Below are 19653 nucleotides of genomic sequence, written 5' to 3' on the forward strand. Positions count from 1 at the left end.
TTTAAGATGAAGTATTAGGATAAGGGTAAGGATTAGGGTACGATTTGGATTTGGATTAAGAGATAAGATTAGGGCTATGATGTTGGCAGTGACGTAGCCAGGTTTTCAGAATAGGGGGACTCAAATTTGTGAATGTAACAACAAAACATGTGGATACAGGTCTCGATTCCCCTGGCAACCAAAAAAAAAAATTCAGACAAATATATTTGCGAATTTTTGATCCAAATGTTTTTCACCTGGGCATGCAAGAATCTAAGAAAAAGGGAGGATGGAGGCAATTTTTAAAAAACTTTTCAAAACATCCCACCAGCAATGCAAATTTAATTTCCCCCAAAATGGGGTAAAATGTAAGCATATCATGGATTTTGGCCACTGGGAGGAGGGGGGGCTATGCCACTGGATGTCAGTTGCACCATTATTCAAAAGTTGCTTTAAAATTGAGTCAAAAACAATTAGCACAAAATGTTAAATATCAACTCAAAAACAATGTCATCTTTAAAAGCAACTGAAAATTGTATAGACATTTTAATACCAAAAACAAATTGGTTTTGTTTAGAAATTCATTTTACATGTGTACGATACTTGGAAAACTGAATTACAATGTATCTAACAATCCGATACACAACTTGTTGTATTATAATAAATTGTTTAATGTACTAGAGATGAGAAAACAGATGTATATGAGTGTGAAAAATATTAAAATATTAATATTAAATGAAAGTGATATTGATATGAATGTATCATTTGACTTTTTGTTTATTTTGGTAACATTAAGACTTCTATGCGGTCTTGATATATTTTATTCAACATAAGTCATCAATCCATGGGAGGCACTGGTCACTGATGAGCAGTGGCTATCATCCATGTACGTATCAAAAATAAGCAAACATTTTTTTAAGAAAAAGGGTACCACTCCTTGCTCAATCATACATATTAAAGTCATAATGTACAATCTTATAATATGAATTTGGTTATTTTTTTTTTCAAACCTGATTTTTTGGCATATTTGTAATGTTTACACATGTCACAACTTGCACCTAAATGGAATCAGCGAAATTTGTTGTGTTTGTAGGTAAACAGAGCAAAGTTCGACATAAAGTCATAATTCAAGAAAATGTCCGCCCATAGAACTGCGTGTTAAACGGCCAAAACAACAAGCAGTGTTTCTTTCATGTTACCTCGTTATTTCAGCTCAAAATGGACAGAAACCATTCCAGATCATTATTACTAGTATTATTTCAGCATTTTGAGTATAATGACAAATTTCAAATTTGAAGGAAATCGTACATTAAGCCTTTAAGGATCCTTTGAGAAATAAGTTTATTTCCAGTTGTAAATCAGGAATTTGTGTCTCAAATAACTTGGTTAAAGTGGGAAATGTTTTAATATACTTATAAAAAATAATGCCAAAGGGCTATTCCATTTAAAATCCACACACCCCCTGTGGAAGATTTAGCTAAAGTGTTCCACAGAGTGAGTACATGTACAATGTACATATGAGTTTTGAATAGAATCTACAACATGGGTAACTTCCATTTAAAATACTCACTCCAGTTGTGGAAGATATAGGTAAAGCCATACAGAGAGAGTATGGGTTTCAAAATGATAACCCTGATCAGTTACATTTGAAAAACATACTCCCCCTGTGGAAGATATTTCCAAAGTCTTCCACAGGGGGAGTGTGGATTTCAACTGGAATAGCCCAATACTTGTTTAGGGTACATAGAAAGGAAACTTACCATACAAATTATATAAAAAAGGGTGTACATGTATTTTCAGGGGTGCATTTTTAAATCAATGATTATAATAAAATTGGAAGTGTTTTTTGAAAGCAAATTATGTTCATCAGGGATGATACCCTTTGTCAACATCAAGTATCAACATCAAGGGTGTACATGTATTTTCAGGGGTGCATTTTTAAATCAATGATTATAATAAAATTGGAAGTGTTTTTTGAAAGCAAATTATGTTCATCAGGGATGATACCCTTTGTCAACATCAAGTACCCCCCACATTGAGATTGAGATTTATGATTCTGACATTGAAGTTTGAATAGCTTTGAATGTTACACACGATAAAGCAATTCACCATTTTCATCATAGAATTCTCTTCCTTTTTGTACGACCTTCAAAGGCTCGGTATCTTCATATTCAGGTGGGTTATCATCATTCTCTTCAATATCAAAGTCCTCTGCATAGTTGCCAAACTCATCTGCAACTGCATCATCATCCTTGTTTGGACGTTGCTTATGGTGTTTCCTAGTTTTGGTAGAATGCATTTTTTCTCCCAATTTTGTTCTGATTTTTCAGATGATTTATTTACACTCTGCTGTTTACCTACTAAGGTTTCATTCAGTTCCTGGATTTGAACATTATCAATACTTTGTGAATTTCTAGCAACAACTCTTTGCTTCCGAATTTGATTACTTTCTTGTCTAGCATCCATCACAATTTTAGAATTGTCTGATGCCTGTCCTGATGATAATACATTTTGTGAAGTTGGATGTCCGTCCCCAAGTAATCTAGTTGAAGGTGCGCCAATGACCTTCTCTGTATTTTCCAAAGCTTTGATGGTAGATCCAGGTGGCAGAAGACCCAAGTTTATTTTTGCTTGCAAGTCCTGCTTCTGTTTCATTTTCTCTGAAGGAACAAATTTACTCTTCAGTACTTTGATTATGACTGTGTTACTAACATTGAAGCTGTTAGCCAGTCGTGGGATTGTCCATTCATCTGGTTGCTCTTGCTTCAGAAAGCATATTTGTTCCATGGTGTCAGTGGTGAGCGTTCGCTTTTCTTTTAGTTGAGGAAAAAGTCTTGCAGTTTTTGCCCTTTTTATGGCTCTCACTCTCCTATCATGATCACTGTAGGTAAAATAAAGCAAACATGTTTAAATATTCAGTTACATATTAAAACTGACTATCATTGTGTTAGGTCAAGTAAAATAAATAATGTATATCATCTGGACTTTCTCAAAATTTGGTGACAGTAATTTGTTACAAATTTACTACCGTATTCATTTCTGTGTAAAATTACCAATTTTTTGCAAAGGCTTTTACAACACATAAAAAACAGAGCTGCCCTAATATTTCTGTTTTTTCCCAAAAGTCCTGCCCTACATGTAGCTTGAAGAAAGTGTTTGCAATGCGTTTATAAATGATAACCAAGAACTTAACTTGTCTTTTCAACAATTTTAGAAACAAAGTAAAGGGGGTGGTACTCAAGATTTGTTTGGACAGGTGTGTGCCGCTGAAGCCCCCATACCGGGTCAGAAATTTGGCGAGAATCCGAGAATCCATTATCGCAAAGATTCTCCTCAACAAAATTGCAAAAATCTATGAAATAGTGGATTCTCGTAAATATTTCAGTTTTAATATCATGCAAAGTTTATATGGCGAGAATCCATGGAAGGATTCTCGCACTTGGTTGCGAATTTCTGAGCCTGCATACCCCTAACCAATTTCTAAGGGTTATTTTTGCAGAAAATCTACCCATTATGAAGGATTTTCATTCAAAAAATGACCCATTCTTCTAAATTTCAGCAATTTCAACCAGATTTTTGACATCCCATTTTCTAAATTTCAGCAATTTCAACCAGATTTTGATGCCATTTTGATAAACCTGACCCAATATATCTGGGAGTTTTTATCTGAAAAGCATGACACATGTCTATTTAAAGGCCCTCTCATGACAAACTGACCCATTTGCCAATTGGAGCGGCACACCCCAGTATTCATGCGAGTACCCCCAGATTACCGTGTAACCTCGCTGACATGCCTTCAGCAAAGGCAGTTTCCTGTTGTTATTAAAAACCTAATATTTGAGATGGTTTGTATGTTTGAATGCAAAACTAATCATATACCGGGGTAGATCACCACAATGTTATTACAGTGGAAACTCGTTAATACGAGATCGCCGGGGACGGCATGTTTAGCTCGTATTAAGCGGAGTTCGTTTTAAAAGTCAGGTACAAAATATGTGTCGGAAGACTAAGCAAAACTTCACTGGTCGAGTCTGCATAGCCGTCTTCATTATTTTATACTAGATTTGCAGCCTCCGAGCAATGTCACAGTTCGAAATTCCTCAATCGGTATGATAGGCTAATAATTGTTTTTGATTTTCGGTAAGAGACATTTTTCTCACAGCTTTCTGATGAAATTCAGATGATTTTCTCAAGCTGATTATCGTAAACAAATAAAATAATTAGGCCTACCTACGGCGATATCGGGATTTCCCCTACTTCCAGCAGCTAGTAAACATGCCTTGAAGGGTTTCCACTTTTGATCCAAGGGCGGACTTCGCGTTTGCGATTAGCTAGTTTGATATGTCGTCAGCAATAATTGGCCTTATATGGCAAATTTCGTCATGACTTGATTTTATAACATCTAAAAATAGGAAAGGGAATCCTCATTTGCCGCTAAAGTGATGTCTCGAGCGAGATTTTGTCAACTTCTCACATGATTTAAATCATAAATTTGCCTTGGGAAATTAGCTCGTTTTATCCATCATAAAAACAATAGAAAACAAAAGCTTTGACTGACAGCAAGTGCTCGTATTATGCGGATTTCGTATTATTTACCTCGTATTAAGCAGTTTATTTTGTACAGTAAATAATAGGGGAAAATCGGGACCACGAGTTTCTGTTCGTAGTAAGCGGTTTCTCGCATTAAGCGATCTCGTATTAACGAGTTTCCACTGTAGTATATTTAATACACTGCATCCTGAAATTTAGATCAAACATGATCAGTGTAGGTATACTAGGTGAATAAAAATTTGCCATCAAACTGCATCATTTTATATATCAAATTAAAGCCCTTGAGTAAACAAAGCCAAAACTGAAAACCATTTTTTCATAGCACTTTTCCTAGCAAAGTTACATCTTGTCAAAGATTGACTTTCATCAAAAAGTTTCAGCTAGCAAAATTCCCCAAAACGACATTTCGGGGGTGTTTCTAGGTCTTAGTCTCATTATGATAGCAGCTTTTTTAATGGAACTGCTATCCAAATCCTCTAAAATTCCATGTGCGAGTGACTTGTCACCATAAAAATCATATATTTGGGTCAAGTGAAGTATAGAAAACATATTTATGTACGTTTCCTTCTTCGGCCAGTTGTTTTAAATTTCTATGTAAATATGCATTGACATTGTTGGCGAATTTGACTGACTAGCAAATGTGTTAACTAAGGTTTGCCTGGGTTTATTATACCTTTAGTGTATGTGTACATGGCAATAAACAATTCAGTTACCGTACTTGCTTCAGACGCAGCTTTATGAATTCCGACATCATGGACAGTATAAAGGCATAGCCCAAGAAAATTTAATTACCTTTCCATTTTCTGTATTATATGTCTTGGGTCATCATCCTCAGGGTCCTCCAACTGCATTTTTGCTTTCTCATATTCTCTATCGATGAAAGTGTTGTCAACTTTATCGTTATTTCTTCTCCGTGAGACAGCCGCTGTGACACTTATGGATCTTGCAAAACTATGATTAATGTTCTTATACATTTTACACAAGTGATATTGAAAAGTAGAGACTCCAGCAATAGCACTGAGACTTCTGGCACTGGCAGTCATGGCAGTTAAGCTTAAGCTTAACCTTGCCAGGCTCGGGAATGGCCACATATTTTGACGGATTTTGATATAGAATGACTGAGCTAGAACTTGATTGTTGGGTAGATGTCAAATGACGTAAACAAATTAACCGTGATAGTGCGGTGACAAGTTAGTTTTCATGTTTCTCACACATTATTTTTCTGTCCGTGGGCGCTGCCATTTTATCCTTGTACTGATATGAAAATTTGTTATAAATTTTTATCGGCATATTATACGTCAAATAATGTTTCACATATTTGATATAATAAACTTAAATACACAATTAAATGTTAAATGAATAATTATGTGTAGAAAACAGTTTTACTTTGTGATTTTAGTGGTTTTAGGTTCACATTTTCTTCACGTGTTGAAAGAGGATGACCTAAAACTTTGTTGCTAAAATACGAAATAATAAGATGAGTAAATTAAATTAATCATATAAAAGCATTTGCATTGAGTGTTTGTCTTTTAAAATCCTAATTTTGAATACAGATTTCATCTTTTATTTGTTGTTTTTATTATATAGGTCAGAATTAGTAAAAACGATAGATTAAAGCTTTTTTATTCAAAATTGGGAAAATGTGCGTTTCTATATTCTGAACCTTGGTCTTTTGATTATTTCAATCAGGGAATTCCCCTGAAATGTTGTTGATACTTAATAATTTTGTTACAGAGCACCATAGAAAATACTTTCAGTTTTACAATTATGTAATGCATTCTTTGGCGAGCTTTGTAAAATAACTTCTTGTTCAGTGCCTGAATAAGACGCAATTCAATTTCTAATTTTATTTCAAATCAAATTGATTTTTAAGCTTACCAAAATTTAGCAATGGACAACCAAAGCATGAACACAACCACAGTTTCAGCAATAGCAATTCCTATTAAAGTTTTAGATTCATTATGCAGGTAAGTTGAAATAGTTTTGGTTCTAGTATTTGACAGTACAATGATCTTTTAGACTAAAGTCTAAATCTAAAGACAAACAAAGCCAAGGCCTTGATTTTTTATTTTTGCATGATGACTGAGTCTGAGACTGAGTAAAGTTTGTAGGTATGCCAGGCAAACCTTAGTTAACACATTTGCTAGTCAGTCAAATTCGCCGACAATGTGAATGCATATTTACATAGAAATTTAAAACAACTGGCCGAAGAAGGAAACCTACATGTACATAAATATGTTTTCTATACTTCACCTGACCCAAATATATGATTTTTTATGGTGATAAGACAATCGCACATGGAATTTTAGAGGGATTTTGATAGCAGTACCATTAAAAAAAAAGCTGCTATCATAATGAGACTAAGATCTAGAAACACCCCCGAAATGCCGTTTTGGGGAATTTTGCTATAGAAAAATTATCAAATTCGTGGCCATCGTGGAACATACTCTTTGCGTGGCTGTGCGTAGTAAGCAGTTGTACGCAGATAGCCTCGCTAACATGGCCGCGTAGGGTAGCGTTGTACGTGCGTGTAGTTAGCATGATTAGTCGCGGAGTAACAAGCGTAGTTGAATGTTCCACGATGTCCACGAATTTGATAATTTTTCTATAGCTGAATCTTTTTGATGAAAGTCAATCTTTGACAAGATGTAACTTTGCTACGGAAATTAAGTGCTATGAAAAAAATGTTTTCAGTTTTGGCTTTGTTTACTCAAGGGCTTTAATTTGATATATAAAATGATGCAGTTTGATGGCAAATTTGAATTCACCTAGCATACCTAAAGTTTGTACCCGCGATCGGTTGATCATGACTTTCTTTGACTTTAATGTACGATCCTATGATAATATGTTTTTGGAACTGTCATGACTGTGCAATAATATCTAGACTAAAAAAAACTACCGGTAACCTAAAATTTAAAAAAGACAAGGCCTTGGGATTTTTTTTTTGCATGATGACTAAAGTTTGTACCCAGGATCGGTCCTTGGGGATCGATCGATCGTGACATGTAATGTACAATCGGCAATCCTATAATAATGTTTTTGGAATATTTGTAATGTTTATGTCCAAATGTACCTACACAGCTCTGAAAAATTGAAAAGGGCAGTGAGTCACCAAGGCAAAGTTTGTTTTTGAATGGTTTGAAAACGACAAAAATGTAGGGCACCAAGGCAACACTTTAGGGCATTGAAGGCAATTTGGTTGTGGTACGGGTTAGAGTGAGTGTAGGCCTACAGGTTATCAATTTTTTTTGTAAGGTTTATATGCTTAAAGGTTTTGCACAAATTTGGAATATACGTCCCTTCAGAATTGTATTAGAATAAAAGGTGCGGTTTTTCCTGTCATTAATAATACATATTGAATGTATGACTTGGTATTGAATATATTTTCTTTCAGTCGTTTCCTGTTGAATCTACCACCTCAGGAAAGAAATGACAACATAAGAGTGATGTTCCAGATAGAGTTAGCACATTGGTTCTACATTGATTTCTACAGAGTTGAAATGCATGGGCTTCCTGGATGCGGCATCAAAGAATTCGCCAAAATTAATATCCTTTTGTTGCATATCGTAGATCTAATTGTGTGTGTGTAAATATTTTATTATGTGTTTGTTTATCGTGGACTTCTCTGCAATTGTACTAAATATTCCAGTTTGGCTAACAGTAGAATATATATATGTTTAGCGAAATTTAAACCGATTTTAAAATGCATTTATGCGAAAGTCACTTTGAATGAATGGTGATTGTTTATACTTGTGTCAGAGGTCATCATACGTCAGACTTGTAGTATTGGGACCCGTCATGAGTACGGGTACGGGTACGGGTCCGAGCCATGAGTACGGGTACGGGTACGGGTCCCAGACCATGGGTACGGGTACGGGTCCCAGGCCATGGGTATGGGTACGGGTCCGAAGCCATGAGTACGGTATGCGGTACGGGTCCGAACCCAAAATAGGGTGCGGTACGGGTATGCGGTGCAGGTCCGGAGCCATGAGTACGCAGTACGGGTAAGGTGCGGAAATTGGGACTCGAGTATCGGTACGGGTCCCAGTATGGGTACTGGTACGGGCCATGGGTACGGGTACAGATATTGGGACTAGAATACTTGTATGAGTCCCATTATGGGTACATGGGTATAAACAAAGCTATTGTTATTGATTATTGACATTAATTTATTGGCTATTATACCTTGCTGTAAATACACACTTTGATGTCATTTATACCACAACAAATGAATTAAACTACATTTAGCACCAACAGAATTAGAGAAATTAATTTTGTCATAACCATATACAACATTTTAATTTGTTGTGTGTGCCATGAGTTGCTGAGACATTTCTATTTGCTAAGAAGTACTTCCATTTACAGAAAATTGTAGAACTGGTTTTGTGGAAGTACAAAAAGAGATTGGTGATGGTCTTAGTGAATCTAGCTTAAATATTTTGGGATGCAAAAATCATGTAAACTATGTCTGTGTATTGACACACTGTACAATACTAATTTCAACATACATTTAGCAGTGATATAGCATTCACCTCAAAACATCAACTGGATTTCAAATTTAGTGAAGCCTTTCATGCACATCCACACATCCCAGCACACATCCACCAGATTATCCATTAGCTTAATAAAATTATTATCATTAATTATGCACATCTGAATAATTATTAATATTTTGCCTATAAGCTCCAATAAATTATAAATTTCTGTAAACATGGTATGGCAAAGGAACTCTATATCATTTGACTCAAATGCACATACTGCCCAAGTACATGTGGTGGGAAAATGTAGTTTTTATGTGTGCACTTGTGCTAGGGGAGTGTATTTGGATGGGGATATTAAAATGATGAATAAAATAATGCTATAATAATGATATCAAAACATGATAACTTGAAATTCACCACAACCAACAATTTCTTGAAATGTTTTAGTTCCAGTTTGCTATTTTTTCTGTATCAGTCAGAGTGTGAATGCTACATGTATATAGTATACATATGAGTGGCATGAGTGTGCATAGGCTGGAGGCTGTCACAATCATGACAATGTAGGTATGTGTGTAGCATACTCGATTTACCTCTTTCAGGGCCCTGGGCCAGGCTACAATTTAGGGCACTTGCTATCTGGATCCATGCATGTGTTACTCCCCACCCAACCCCATCCATGTAACCTATTGTTTTGATTATGTCTATGATCAGAGGACTGGAGTTAACAGGCTTGTGAGAAGTGAGAGTAGATCTACTCTCACTTTCTTACATGCATGTAGGCAGGCACTGTATGGTATGGTACCCGTGCCCATGGTACCTGTGTCCACGGTGCGGTACGGTCCTGGGCCATGAGTACGGGTACGGTCCCAGGCCATGAGTACGGGGTACGGGTGCAGGTACGGGTCCCGGGCCATGAGTACGGGTACGGGTACGGGTCCCAGGCCATGAGTATGCGGTACGGGTGCGGGTCCCAGTCCATGAGTACGGGTACGGGTACGAAGCCAAAATAGGGCATGAGTACGGGGGTACGGGTCCGGAGCCATGGGTACGGGTACGGGTACGGGTACGGAAATTGGGACTCGAGTACGGGTACGGGTACGAGTACGGGTACGGGTACTACAAGTCTGTCATACGCATACGTGACTTCTATCACAGCCTGTCACACAGGAGAGAGCTTGTGACAGTAGTTGTCGTCTGACTCTATTTGGATGACCTTGTGAACCAATCAGATTCAAGAGTTGTGATTTTGTCCCAGTTAGGCCCAAAAAATATGTTTGGTTGCCCTCAGCGACCGACCAAAAAAATAGAAATCTTGGGTCGGGTTTTTTTTTCCAATCACTTTTTTAGAAGAAACCTTAAATTTAGAGAGTATCAAGGACAATTCACTCATTTGATTTATTAAATGCATAATTATTTGATTGAAAACAGGCAGTATTTCCACTGAAATTCGGTCCAAAAATGCACAATTTTTTACCGTAAAATAATCAAGCATTTGTCAATACTATTACTAGCCTTTACAAAATGGAGGAAAAATGAAGGAAGAGCCCATGAAAAAAAATTGACCTACCGACGCTCCAAATTTTTGTCTTGAGGGCAATCAAGCAATTTATTTTTTGGGCCTTGACAGACAATTAGTGTGCACAGTTATAATGTTCCTAATTTTTGAACACTGGTTTAATAAGGTCTTTGGCTTTGGTACGAGAGGTCCCGGGTTTAAAATCTCTGCAGGGCCAAATCTCCCTGTGGCACATCTGGAAAAGGTGGGACAGATGACCCATCGGTTCCAATCAGGATAATATCCGATTGTTGGTTACACATGCCCGCCATTGCCTGTAAAAATGCCCTGACCCCCTATCTACGGTGACACTGACACCCTTCACCATGTCACTTGGCTTAGTTGAGGTTTTGTAAGCGTTTTTCCCCGATTTCAACTGTTAATGCTTTTGCTTGACATTGTTAACCTTAACTGAGCCTCACTTTTCAATCATTGTCCTTTTCTCAATGAGCATGCGCCAAATGTAGAGAAGATTTATTCTGAATGGAGGGAATATAAGATGAGTGTACCAACCTATGGAGCCATCATGCTGGATGAAACTATGCAATATGTAAGTGCTAATTTATACACTACTAAAAATGATGGAATTTGATATGACACGATCAAGGGAAATGAGTCGGATGTCGCTAATATTGGCAAAGAAAGTGTTAAAATCCTTTTGTTTTATATTGTTTTCCGCTATTGATAAATTGACGTAACTTTCAAAGAAAAGTCGTATCTACATGGGGTTTTCAGTTTCTGAAAGCTCTAAATGTTCTCTTTAGAAACTTATGTAAAATTCATTTTTGGCCAGGGTTGACATGTGACTCATTCCCCTTGATCATGTCACATATCTGACCATCCTCCACAACTGAGCCCGGATGTCGCCAGTGCCACTATTGAGATATACTCCATTGAACTTAACAAAAAACAATAGGAAACAAAGGATTTATTGACTGTTTTATTGATTTTTCATTACTTAAATGTCAAGTACTATAGATGTACATCATTTTAAAGCTAATTTCAAGCAGAATATTTTGGTTGAATATCTCAAAAATGATGATTGGCGACTTCAAGGCTCAGTTGTGCTGAGGGGTCACATATTAGCTTTTTCCAAAAACAGCATTAACATTGTAATCAGGTGAGTGTCATTTCATTCAGTAATGTTCTGACATCAACAGAACACTTTCACTACTCAGTACTGAAGGTGAAGTCATATGGCACTGAAAAACACTTTGGTCAGCATCATGAGATCAGAAAAGAAAGGATGCATGTTAGATCCTTTAATATTTTTGAGTAGTTGTGTATATTAGGGCTCATACTGAAATTCCAAACTCAAGGACAGACTACCCAGATAACATGGCGATATTGGTTCGATGGTGGCCCGATATATGTTCAATAATGGCCCAATATCATTTGCTCATGGGCCCAAGATTGGTTCAAGATTGGGCTTGGGCCAAATATTGGGCCTATATTGGACCAATTTAGGCTGCCACTGTGATGATGCCAATATGAAGATTACCGATGGTACATGTAAGCCAAGATTGGCCCATTATGGGCAGCAAAATTATGCCGATGCCAAGATTGGCGTTCGAAAAGCAACGTTGGGCCAATATATGCATGTTATCTGTTTACACAGAGAGAAGTCGACTTACATGCGATATTGAATCCGTATTGTGACTAAGCATAAATTGATATATGGAGGAACATCTTTGGCAAGATTTTAAAAATATATTCTCATTCAGTGAACAACAACTTTCCACTCAGACAAAATATTTTTGTGTTGTTTTTTTACAGATTGTTATGGTTCAGAGCTTCTTTTCTAAAACCAGTTGGGGATTTCCTAAAGGCAAAGTTAATGAAGGAGAAGAACCTCATCAGTGTGCTGTCAGAGAGGTAAGATAACCCAAAGTATCAACTGATTTCTACCATAGGGGATCGATCTTTGGCAAGTGCAGCTATCTGTTGAATCCCTATACATGGGTATTTGTGAACATTGACCCACCCTATATTGTAGTTTTTACTCTCCAAGTGCAGACCTAACCCTACACTGGCAAAAGTTTTCAATGGCTACATGTATATATTTTGTTCTTAACATGCTGTTGTCGATCTTGAAACCATGGACATCCGCTTCCGCTTTGCATTCCTGAGTATCCACAAGTACACATGCAGAGTCGCATGTGTGTCCTGATTTGCTGATATATGTTTACAAAAGCATGCATACAAGCGCATGTGGATGCATCGATGTGTCCATATCATTACGAGTTTGGCAGACAGAATTATTTTTGAATTAGTGAACAAGGGATTATTGCTTCAGCTCCAGAGGGCAGCATATCATTTTTTTAATGGTGATCATTGTCATTTCTGCCGCCAGCTCTCTAGAGCTAAAGCGTTGATCCCTTGTTCACTAATTTAAAAAAAAATCATGCATAACATGAATTTAAAAAGATGAATACAGAGCAGAGCCCAGATGAATGGAAACAATACCCATAACTTGCCTGGAATATACATTTAATTATTTTATTTTGACTTTGTGTTTTTCAGGTCCGAGAAGAAACTGGTTATGACATCTCAGATTTGATAGTAGAAAACGATTACATAGAAACAACATTTAATGAACAATTAGCAAGACTGTACATAGTACCAAAAGTGCCTATGGAGGCTAAATTTGAGCCTCAAACTAGAGGAGAAATACGGGTAGGTATTGTGGTCATTAGTGGCATAACCTGGACATTTTCAGAGGGGGCAAATGCAACTTTCCGGGGGTGAAAATTGTCAAAAGTGGGCTACAATTTTAAAAAGTACACAAAAGGCCTAAAAATCTGTGGTCAGCATCCTACAGGGGCAAGACTTCTCGCTATTTGATGACTTGTGACTTGACTGGACTTGCAACTTTTTCAAAATGACTTGACTTACTTGTGACTTGACTTGCAGAAAATGACTTGTTTCCATCTCTGCTAGATGCCCAATTACAAACTTATGATCCATTTCCATTAATGTTAAGGTCATTTATACATGTATGTTAATACTTCATGTTTCAGGGTGTAAAATGGTTTCATATTGATGATTTACCAAGCCATAAGAAGGATATGGCACCAAAACAGAATTTGGGTCTAAACTCAAACAATTTCTTCATGGCTATACCATTCATCAAGTAAGTGTTATCATAATTGACCTTTTCGGTAAATCCCATAAGCCTTTGCGATTACACCTGAGATGTCGTCATTTGACATCACGCCGATCTGCGCCGATGCACACATCGTTTGTCGAACATCATAACTGCGCATTGCAAGTCCATGTGACGTCAAGTGACGACATCTCAGGTGTACTCGCAAAGGCTTATGGGATTTACTGAAAAGGTCAATTTAATAGTTCCCTTTTCCTAATTAGTACCCTCATTACTATGGCTATTAGCTGGCTAATGGCGGATAATGTTTCTATCGGGCAAAATTAATCTCTCAGCCGGTAATTCTGGAAAATGGGTCTCAATAGAAACATGCTAATTGATGTTCAACTTGTAGGATTTAATTCACATTTCTTTACTGTTTTTTGTTTGTTTGTTGTTTGTTTTTCCTCTAGACCATTAAAGAAGAGAATAAACAAAAGGAAAGGGAAATCCAATCAAGAAGATAGAGATTCTCCTCTGGCGGCACTTAAAAATTCATTGGCCGGTAATCAACAACAATATCAGCAACAAGTGCATCAATCACGCAGCAGCCTTCCAAACCCAGCACAAACAATTTAGATCCTACACATAAACAGAGACAACAGAGAGCTTTTGCTCAACAAAACCAGAGTGAACTGAGTCAATATCTGAAATATAAAGACCCTTCGATGAAAGATCCTAATGTTGGGAATGCTAATGGAAGACCACAGTATATAGGAGGGGACAGAATCAGTACCAACAGAAAGGAAGAGGAAGGAATAGCAATCCAAATACACCACAGAAGACGCTCCAAATTTTGGTAAGGAAAACCTAACAGTCTTCATTCTGCATTTTCTTCCCTTCATTCATTATTTTTCCGTAACCATATCCTCTTTGTGACCACTTACCATAATGACCTTGACCCACAGCAGCTGAAAGGAGTATCCCGTCATGCATTGCAGTATATCTGCATGCCCCATAGCAAATGTATACAAAATATAAACAAGAGCAACTTAGATATTGAGAGCTATGGATAGTTTCACAATACTTTAGGGGTCATATTTCTGCAAACAAAACTCTAAGCTTCCCTGATGATTTAAGCGAGTTATTTAAAGTTGAAGTGAGGGGTTTTGTGTACATTTTCTATGGCACACTCAGTTCTATTATGGTACCGCAAAGTATAATGGGATACTCCCTTCAGCTGCTGTGACCTTGACCTATTTAAAGCTTGGATTTGCTATTGATAAAGATTATGCTGAGATCAAAATCCCCAACTTCTAATTCAAGTTGGAATCTGTTACAATAGGCTTTTAGCAGGGACGGATTTAAGCGGTGGCCCTGCGCCAGTGGATTTTGAGTCGGGCCAGTAAACTTCCAACAATGCTGACCCGACGGGCCACTAGATATTTGAGCCTGATGTAATGGATACAAGATATATTAGTAATCAGTAATGGACATAATTTGACACAGTTTCTGCTCCATCTGTCACCTGTGTGTAAGCTGGGCCAGTAAATTAATTACAGGGCCAGTAGGTTTGCCATTTCACTGGCCCGGAGGGCCAGTAGAAATCTGAAACCCAAGTCTGTCCCTGCTTTTAGTTGTGGATAAAACATTATACATGTAGCTTCTTTTAAACTTCCACCTGCAAAAAAAAAGAGAGCTAGCTTGCTACTGTTATTATTATAAGAGGCCTCAATTTCTACAAAAAAGTAATAAATAATTGTGAATAAATAGAAAAATAAGTAGATTAATAATTATGTAAATGAAGAAAAATTAGTATTATAAATAATGCAAAAATATCAAATATGAAACGAAAATTAAATAGTGATTTTCTTTTCAAATTAAAAAATGTTACAACCAAAGTAACCAAACTGCATTATGTCGGTGTTTTTCCTTAAAGTGGAAGCCCCACTTTTGGTTCAAGTTCCTTAGGGAATTAGTCAAGGTTAAAATTTATCTATGTAAATTCTGTTCTGTCTGTCATCAAAGTAACAGGTGTATTGTCAGTTCTTCTGTGGAGAACTGGGCAAGTGGGGCTTCCTGTTTAAGTCCTGAAAAGGTCTAGTACAACCATCATCAATCAGCTACATTGTATAACTGCATAATCTTAATGGTTCTGTGTCTGTATTTTTTGTCATTAGACAAGGGATGGAAGGATAGCTGGCAGGTCTGCATTCACAAGTCTAGAAACAGGTGAGAAAGTTGGCTGATTTACCTCAGTGAGAGGGGCAGTGCCGTAGCAAGGTTGAAAAATGTGGGCGGCCATCACAAATGTGGGGCGCCAAATTACAAATATATGCCCAAATCGAAATAGAGATATAAAAGAAAAACATAACAAATTTCTCAAAAAAGTGGGCGGCCATGGCATCCCTGGCAGTCCGCTTGCTATGGCCCTGGAGAGGGGCTTCTTGCATTTTATTATAGGGTATCCATGATTGTGCAAAACTACCCTCAATTTCAGAAAAATACAACACTGATTTTGTTCTATTACAAAAAAATTTTGTGTTTTTTTAAAAAAATGAAATAGACCCCAATCCTAATCATTTGTTGGACATATTTGCAATAAAGTAAAGTTTTGGCAAATTTTTGGTGAAAAGGGACAAGAACCTGTAATTATGCCTGTTTTTTCATACAGTTGCAGAATCTTGAGTATAGACTAATAAGATATTATAAGGCCTGTAACCAGGATTTTTTTTTGGGGGGGGGGGCTGATTTTGATAAAGTGGACTTTTTTTTTATATTTGTACCTTTTTGGACTTGGGGTGGATTTTGTTTTCAAATTTGGACCTTTTTTGGCTAAAAAGACATTAAAAAAAAACCTCTACTTTTTAGCCCTTTTTGGGCCTTTGGCGATTTGACGGGGCATCCGCCCCCAGTCCCCGTAGTTACGGGCTTGGATATTATTTGTAATCTTTGCATTAAAGCAATAATTTCCAAAGAGCAGATTTGTATTTCTTTTCCACAGAATATTAGTTTTCACTATCACTTACGTCCCTGTTATTGAGTGGAGCACGTAGTGACGTATAAATAAGACGTATAACCCAATACAGGGTGAAAATTTGAAATTGCACACTCCAGTGTGTTATTCCTCTGACCATAAGAAAACAATTCAGGAATGGTATAGTGTTACAGATCTGTGGCATAAGGTTTTCAAATTTTAAGCATATACCATAAAAACAAGTTGCACAGGCAAGAACAAATTTTTAGTGTAGTTTGTTAAACTTTTTCATTTTTTTCTTTTAATTCATAAATATCTGTGTTATGCAACGGAACTGTGAGGGGGGTATCTATAAGATATAAAAACGACACGAGGGAAAGCCTATAACTTGTTTGCATAACCAAAATGTCCAAAATCCTATTTCAGGAATGCCTCTCTAATTTTCACCAGGTGAGAACCAGCATTATTTTGAACCAACATTTTCAACACGGTCCCTGAATATCATTCAGGCGATCAACAACTTTTTGTACATGCACCGTCACCGTACGCACTTCAGCATGTCTCTATTTTCGCACCGAGCAATTTTTCACAAGACAAAATCAATGGTTCCAAACCTAATAAAAATAGAGCCGCATCCAATCCTTTAAATAGAAACTAATCTCTTGTATTTGATAATGAATTTCCAATAAATAAAGTAAAGCTTCAAGCAAGAAAAACACAGCAGAAACAAAGTTTTTATGAGTCTCAAGTTTGCATAAATTATTATTCACGTAACATAGATTTCCATGTTAACAAGTCACATTTTCGTAACAAATAAATTTCAACCAATTCAGTTTAGCTTTTACACTGAACATTTTACAATTTATGCGGGCCACGACTTTTTTATTATCATGTTTCTCATTCCATTTTGTAACTCCATAAACCTAAGGCTGACCAAGTAGATCTTTATGAGTTCAAGAAATATTTCATAACTTTCCCATGCATCCCATACCTGCACAGCTCACACCTAGCTCACACGCGTACAATTACCGTACATCAGCTCGTCACTCGCCCGTCAGACCTTGCACTCGCCACCAGCCGGGTCGAAACACGCATAGAAAATCCCAAACAAACATGAACCCAAAATACATCTACTTGATCTTCCTATCAAAATGGGGACATGGCCGAAATCACTCATGTAAGAGTCTGAGAACAATATCCAGTTTACAAATTGCAGACAACAATAATCATTTAAAAACCTAAATCATGGGGAAGTTTCCATGATGGTGCAAGATACAGAGACGGCAATGGTGACGGGAAAACGGCTAATGTCTCCAGCCATCTAGCTTACAAAACATCGGTCCATTTGTCAATTTACAAGCCCCCGGGAAAAAGGTAAGGACATCAGTAAATTTTTGAAGTGATTCAAATTACTAGACTTTTCCAAAACAGAATTTAGTAACTTGAACTTTGACTTTTGATAACTTTTCATAAAAACGGAAACCAAAACGGTAGCCTAAAAAAAAACCTGCCTAGAAGTCAAAACTTTTACTGGCCTATCTTTCTGCTGAGTTCAGCGCAGTTTAAACGCCGTCTTCCGCATACTCAAAAATAGACAGTTTATATCTCGACGCTAGTTTAAAAGGCCATGTCACCATTCCAGTTTATGCAGATTTCAGCGCATTATAAACGCTGTCCTCTGCAACACTAAAATCCGGTGTTCAACCATCACTAGAATAAAAAGGACCGGGAGAAATTCTAAGGATAAAAAAACACAACCCATGTTACCGTCCATCTCTGACTCTTGAACCATCTGCCTGAATTAGCAGATTTAATCACAGTCTACTTCCAATGCAGTTCTAAAGCTTGCCGATAAATTAATTCATGTAAAACAACCAAAACATTTGAACACGAATAGCCGTGAAAACGGCTGGGCCATTACGCCCCTGTACAAAGACTACATACCTGTTTGCTTTACATTTTTAACCCAAAATTCAAATCTGAAAGCACAAAATAATTAATTTGCGAGAGCAAAGATCAGACGCGGCTTTGCTCTGTGAAAGCTTAAAAACAACTCTGACAATTTGTGCAAAAACAACTTGCGCTACCACCAACTCGCACTTCTGATTGGATGGGCTTGTCTCCAGCTGCGCTAAGGGGATCAAGGCGCATGCGTCTGGCAGCATGCACGCAGATCGTGTCATCTCATGATCATCACATGATAGCCTGATGATGCCTCAAAGTAGTAAACAACTATTCGGGGTGCAGACAACGACCTCCTGAATAAGTTTAATTTAATTGCTTGATTAAAAAAATAAAATAAAATAATCTAGCTGTATGAACTGCATCGGAACAACTGAATATTTTGCTGGCCAAACTAGCCAGTATCAAAAAAATCATTGCATTATTTTTAAAATGCCTGCAAAAGGCCAAAATGCAACTTTATTACAGTTACAAATATAAGAAAAAAAAATGAAAAGGTTTAACAAACTACACTAAAATATATATGTTCTTGTCTGAGCAACTTATTTTTCATAGGCACATGCTTATAACATGATAAATTTATATACATGTTCAATTTTCTATATAAGTTGGGCACTTTTTTCTTGTCCTATAATCTTTACATCAATTGATTTCTTTTTTCAGATTCAGTTCCTGTGCAACCACCAAACATCTCTAAAGGCAGTCAACCTCAAGTAATGAACAACAGTATCTTGTATTCAAAGACACTCATGAACTTCAGATTTAACATGGCCGATATCATGAAAGCTTGCGAAGGCTTTTAAACGATTGCCAGCATATAGTTTGCATGCTTTTTGCCGTAGCGACAATTGAGGATCCTAGATGTACAGGTAAAAAGGGGGTTAAGTCACAAAGTCGGTTTCTGCTACAAGGGGGTTTATATCTACACCCTTTATGTATTGTAAGTTTCATAGTGAAGTAAAGTGGTAGAGCATAAAACTGCAGGGACATAACCATGCACCACCTTGCATTGAAACTATTCGCCATAGAAGTGACGTCATAATCGGCTTAACTACCATAGCAA

At 37.0% G+C, this 19653-nt stretch overlaps 2 protein-coding genes across 2 annotated transcripts; one reads left to right on the forward strand and one right to left on the reverse strand.

Annotated features, from left to right (window-relative positions):
• Positions 1-1877: 1877 nt before the first annotated feature.
• On the reverse strand, positions 1878-5776 carry LOC140144923 (uncharacterized). Its single transcript, XM_072166719.1, has 2 exons — positions 5323-5776; positions 1878-2860 (listed from the first exon to the last, which is right to left on the reverse strand). Exons 1-2 carry the CDS (start codon positions 5619-5621, stop codon positions 2128-2130), a joined length of 1032 nt encoding a protein of 343 aa, XP_072022820.1. The 5' UTR covers positions 5622-5776; the 3' UTR covers positions 1878-2127.
• Positions 5777-6205: 429 nt separating this feature from the next.
• On the forward strand, positions 6206-19408 carry LOC140144924 (m7GpppN-mRNA hydrolase-like). Its single transcript, XM_072166721.1, is given in 10 exon segments — positions 6206-6497; positions 7925-8076; positions 10989-11116; positions 12343-12441; positions 13090-13242; positions 13587-13699; positions 14125-14252; positions 14255-14510; positions 15832-15883; positions 19254-19408. Coding segments are annotated over 9 exon segments (1107 nt in total). The 5' UTR covers positions 6206-6420; the 3' UTR covers positions 15833-15883; positions 19254-19408.
• Positions 19409-19653: the final 245 nt, after the last annotated feature.

This window comes from Amphiura filiformis, unplaced genomic scaffold (assembly GCF_039555335.1).
Source record: "Amphiura filiformis unplaced genomic scaffold, Afil_fr2py scaffold_99, whole genome shotgun sequence".
In the NCBI taxonomy this organism is placed as follows: Eukaryota; Metazoa; Echinodermata; class Ophiuroidea; order Amphilepidida; family Amphiuridae; genus Amphiura; species Amphiura filiformis.

What these genes read in the sequence shown, in the direction of transcription:
- LOC140144923 (XM_072166719.1), bottom strand. Translation starts at nt 5,621, where the DNA reads ATGTGGCCATTCCCGAGCCTGGCAAGGTTAAGCTTAAGCTTAACTGCC. An exon ending in ATAATACAGAAAATGGAAAG is followed by an intron (nt 2,861 to 5,322) that starts GTAATTAAATTT and finishes TTTTACCTACAG; the next exon opens with TGATCATGATAGGAGAGTGA.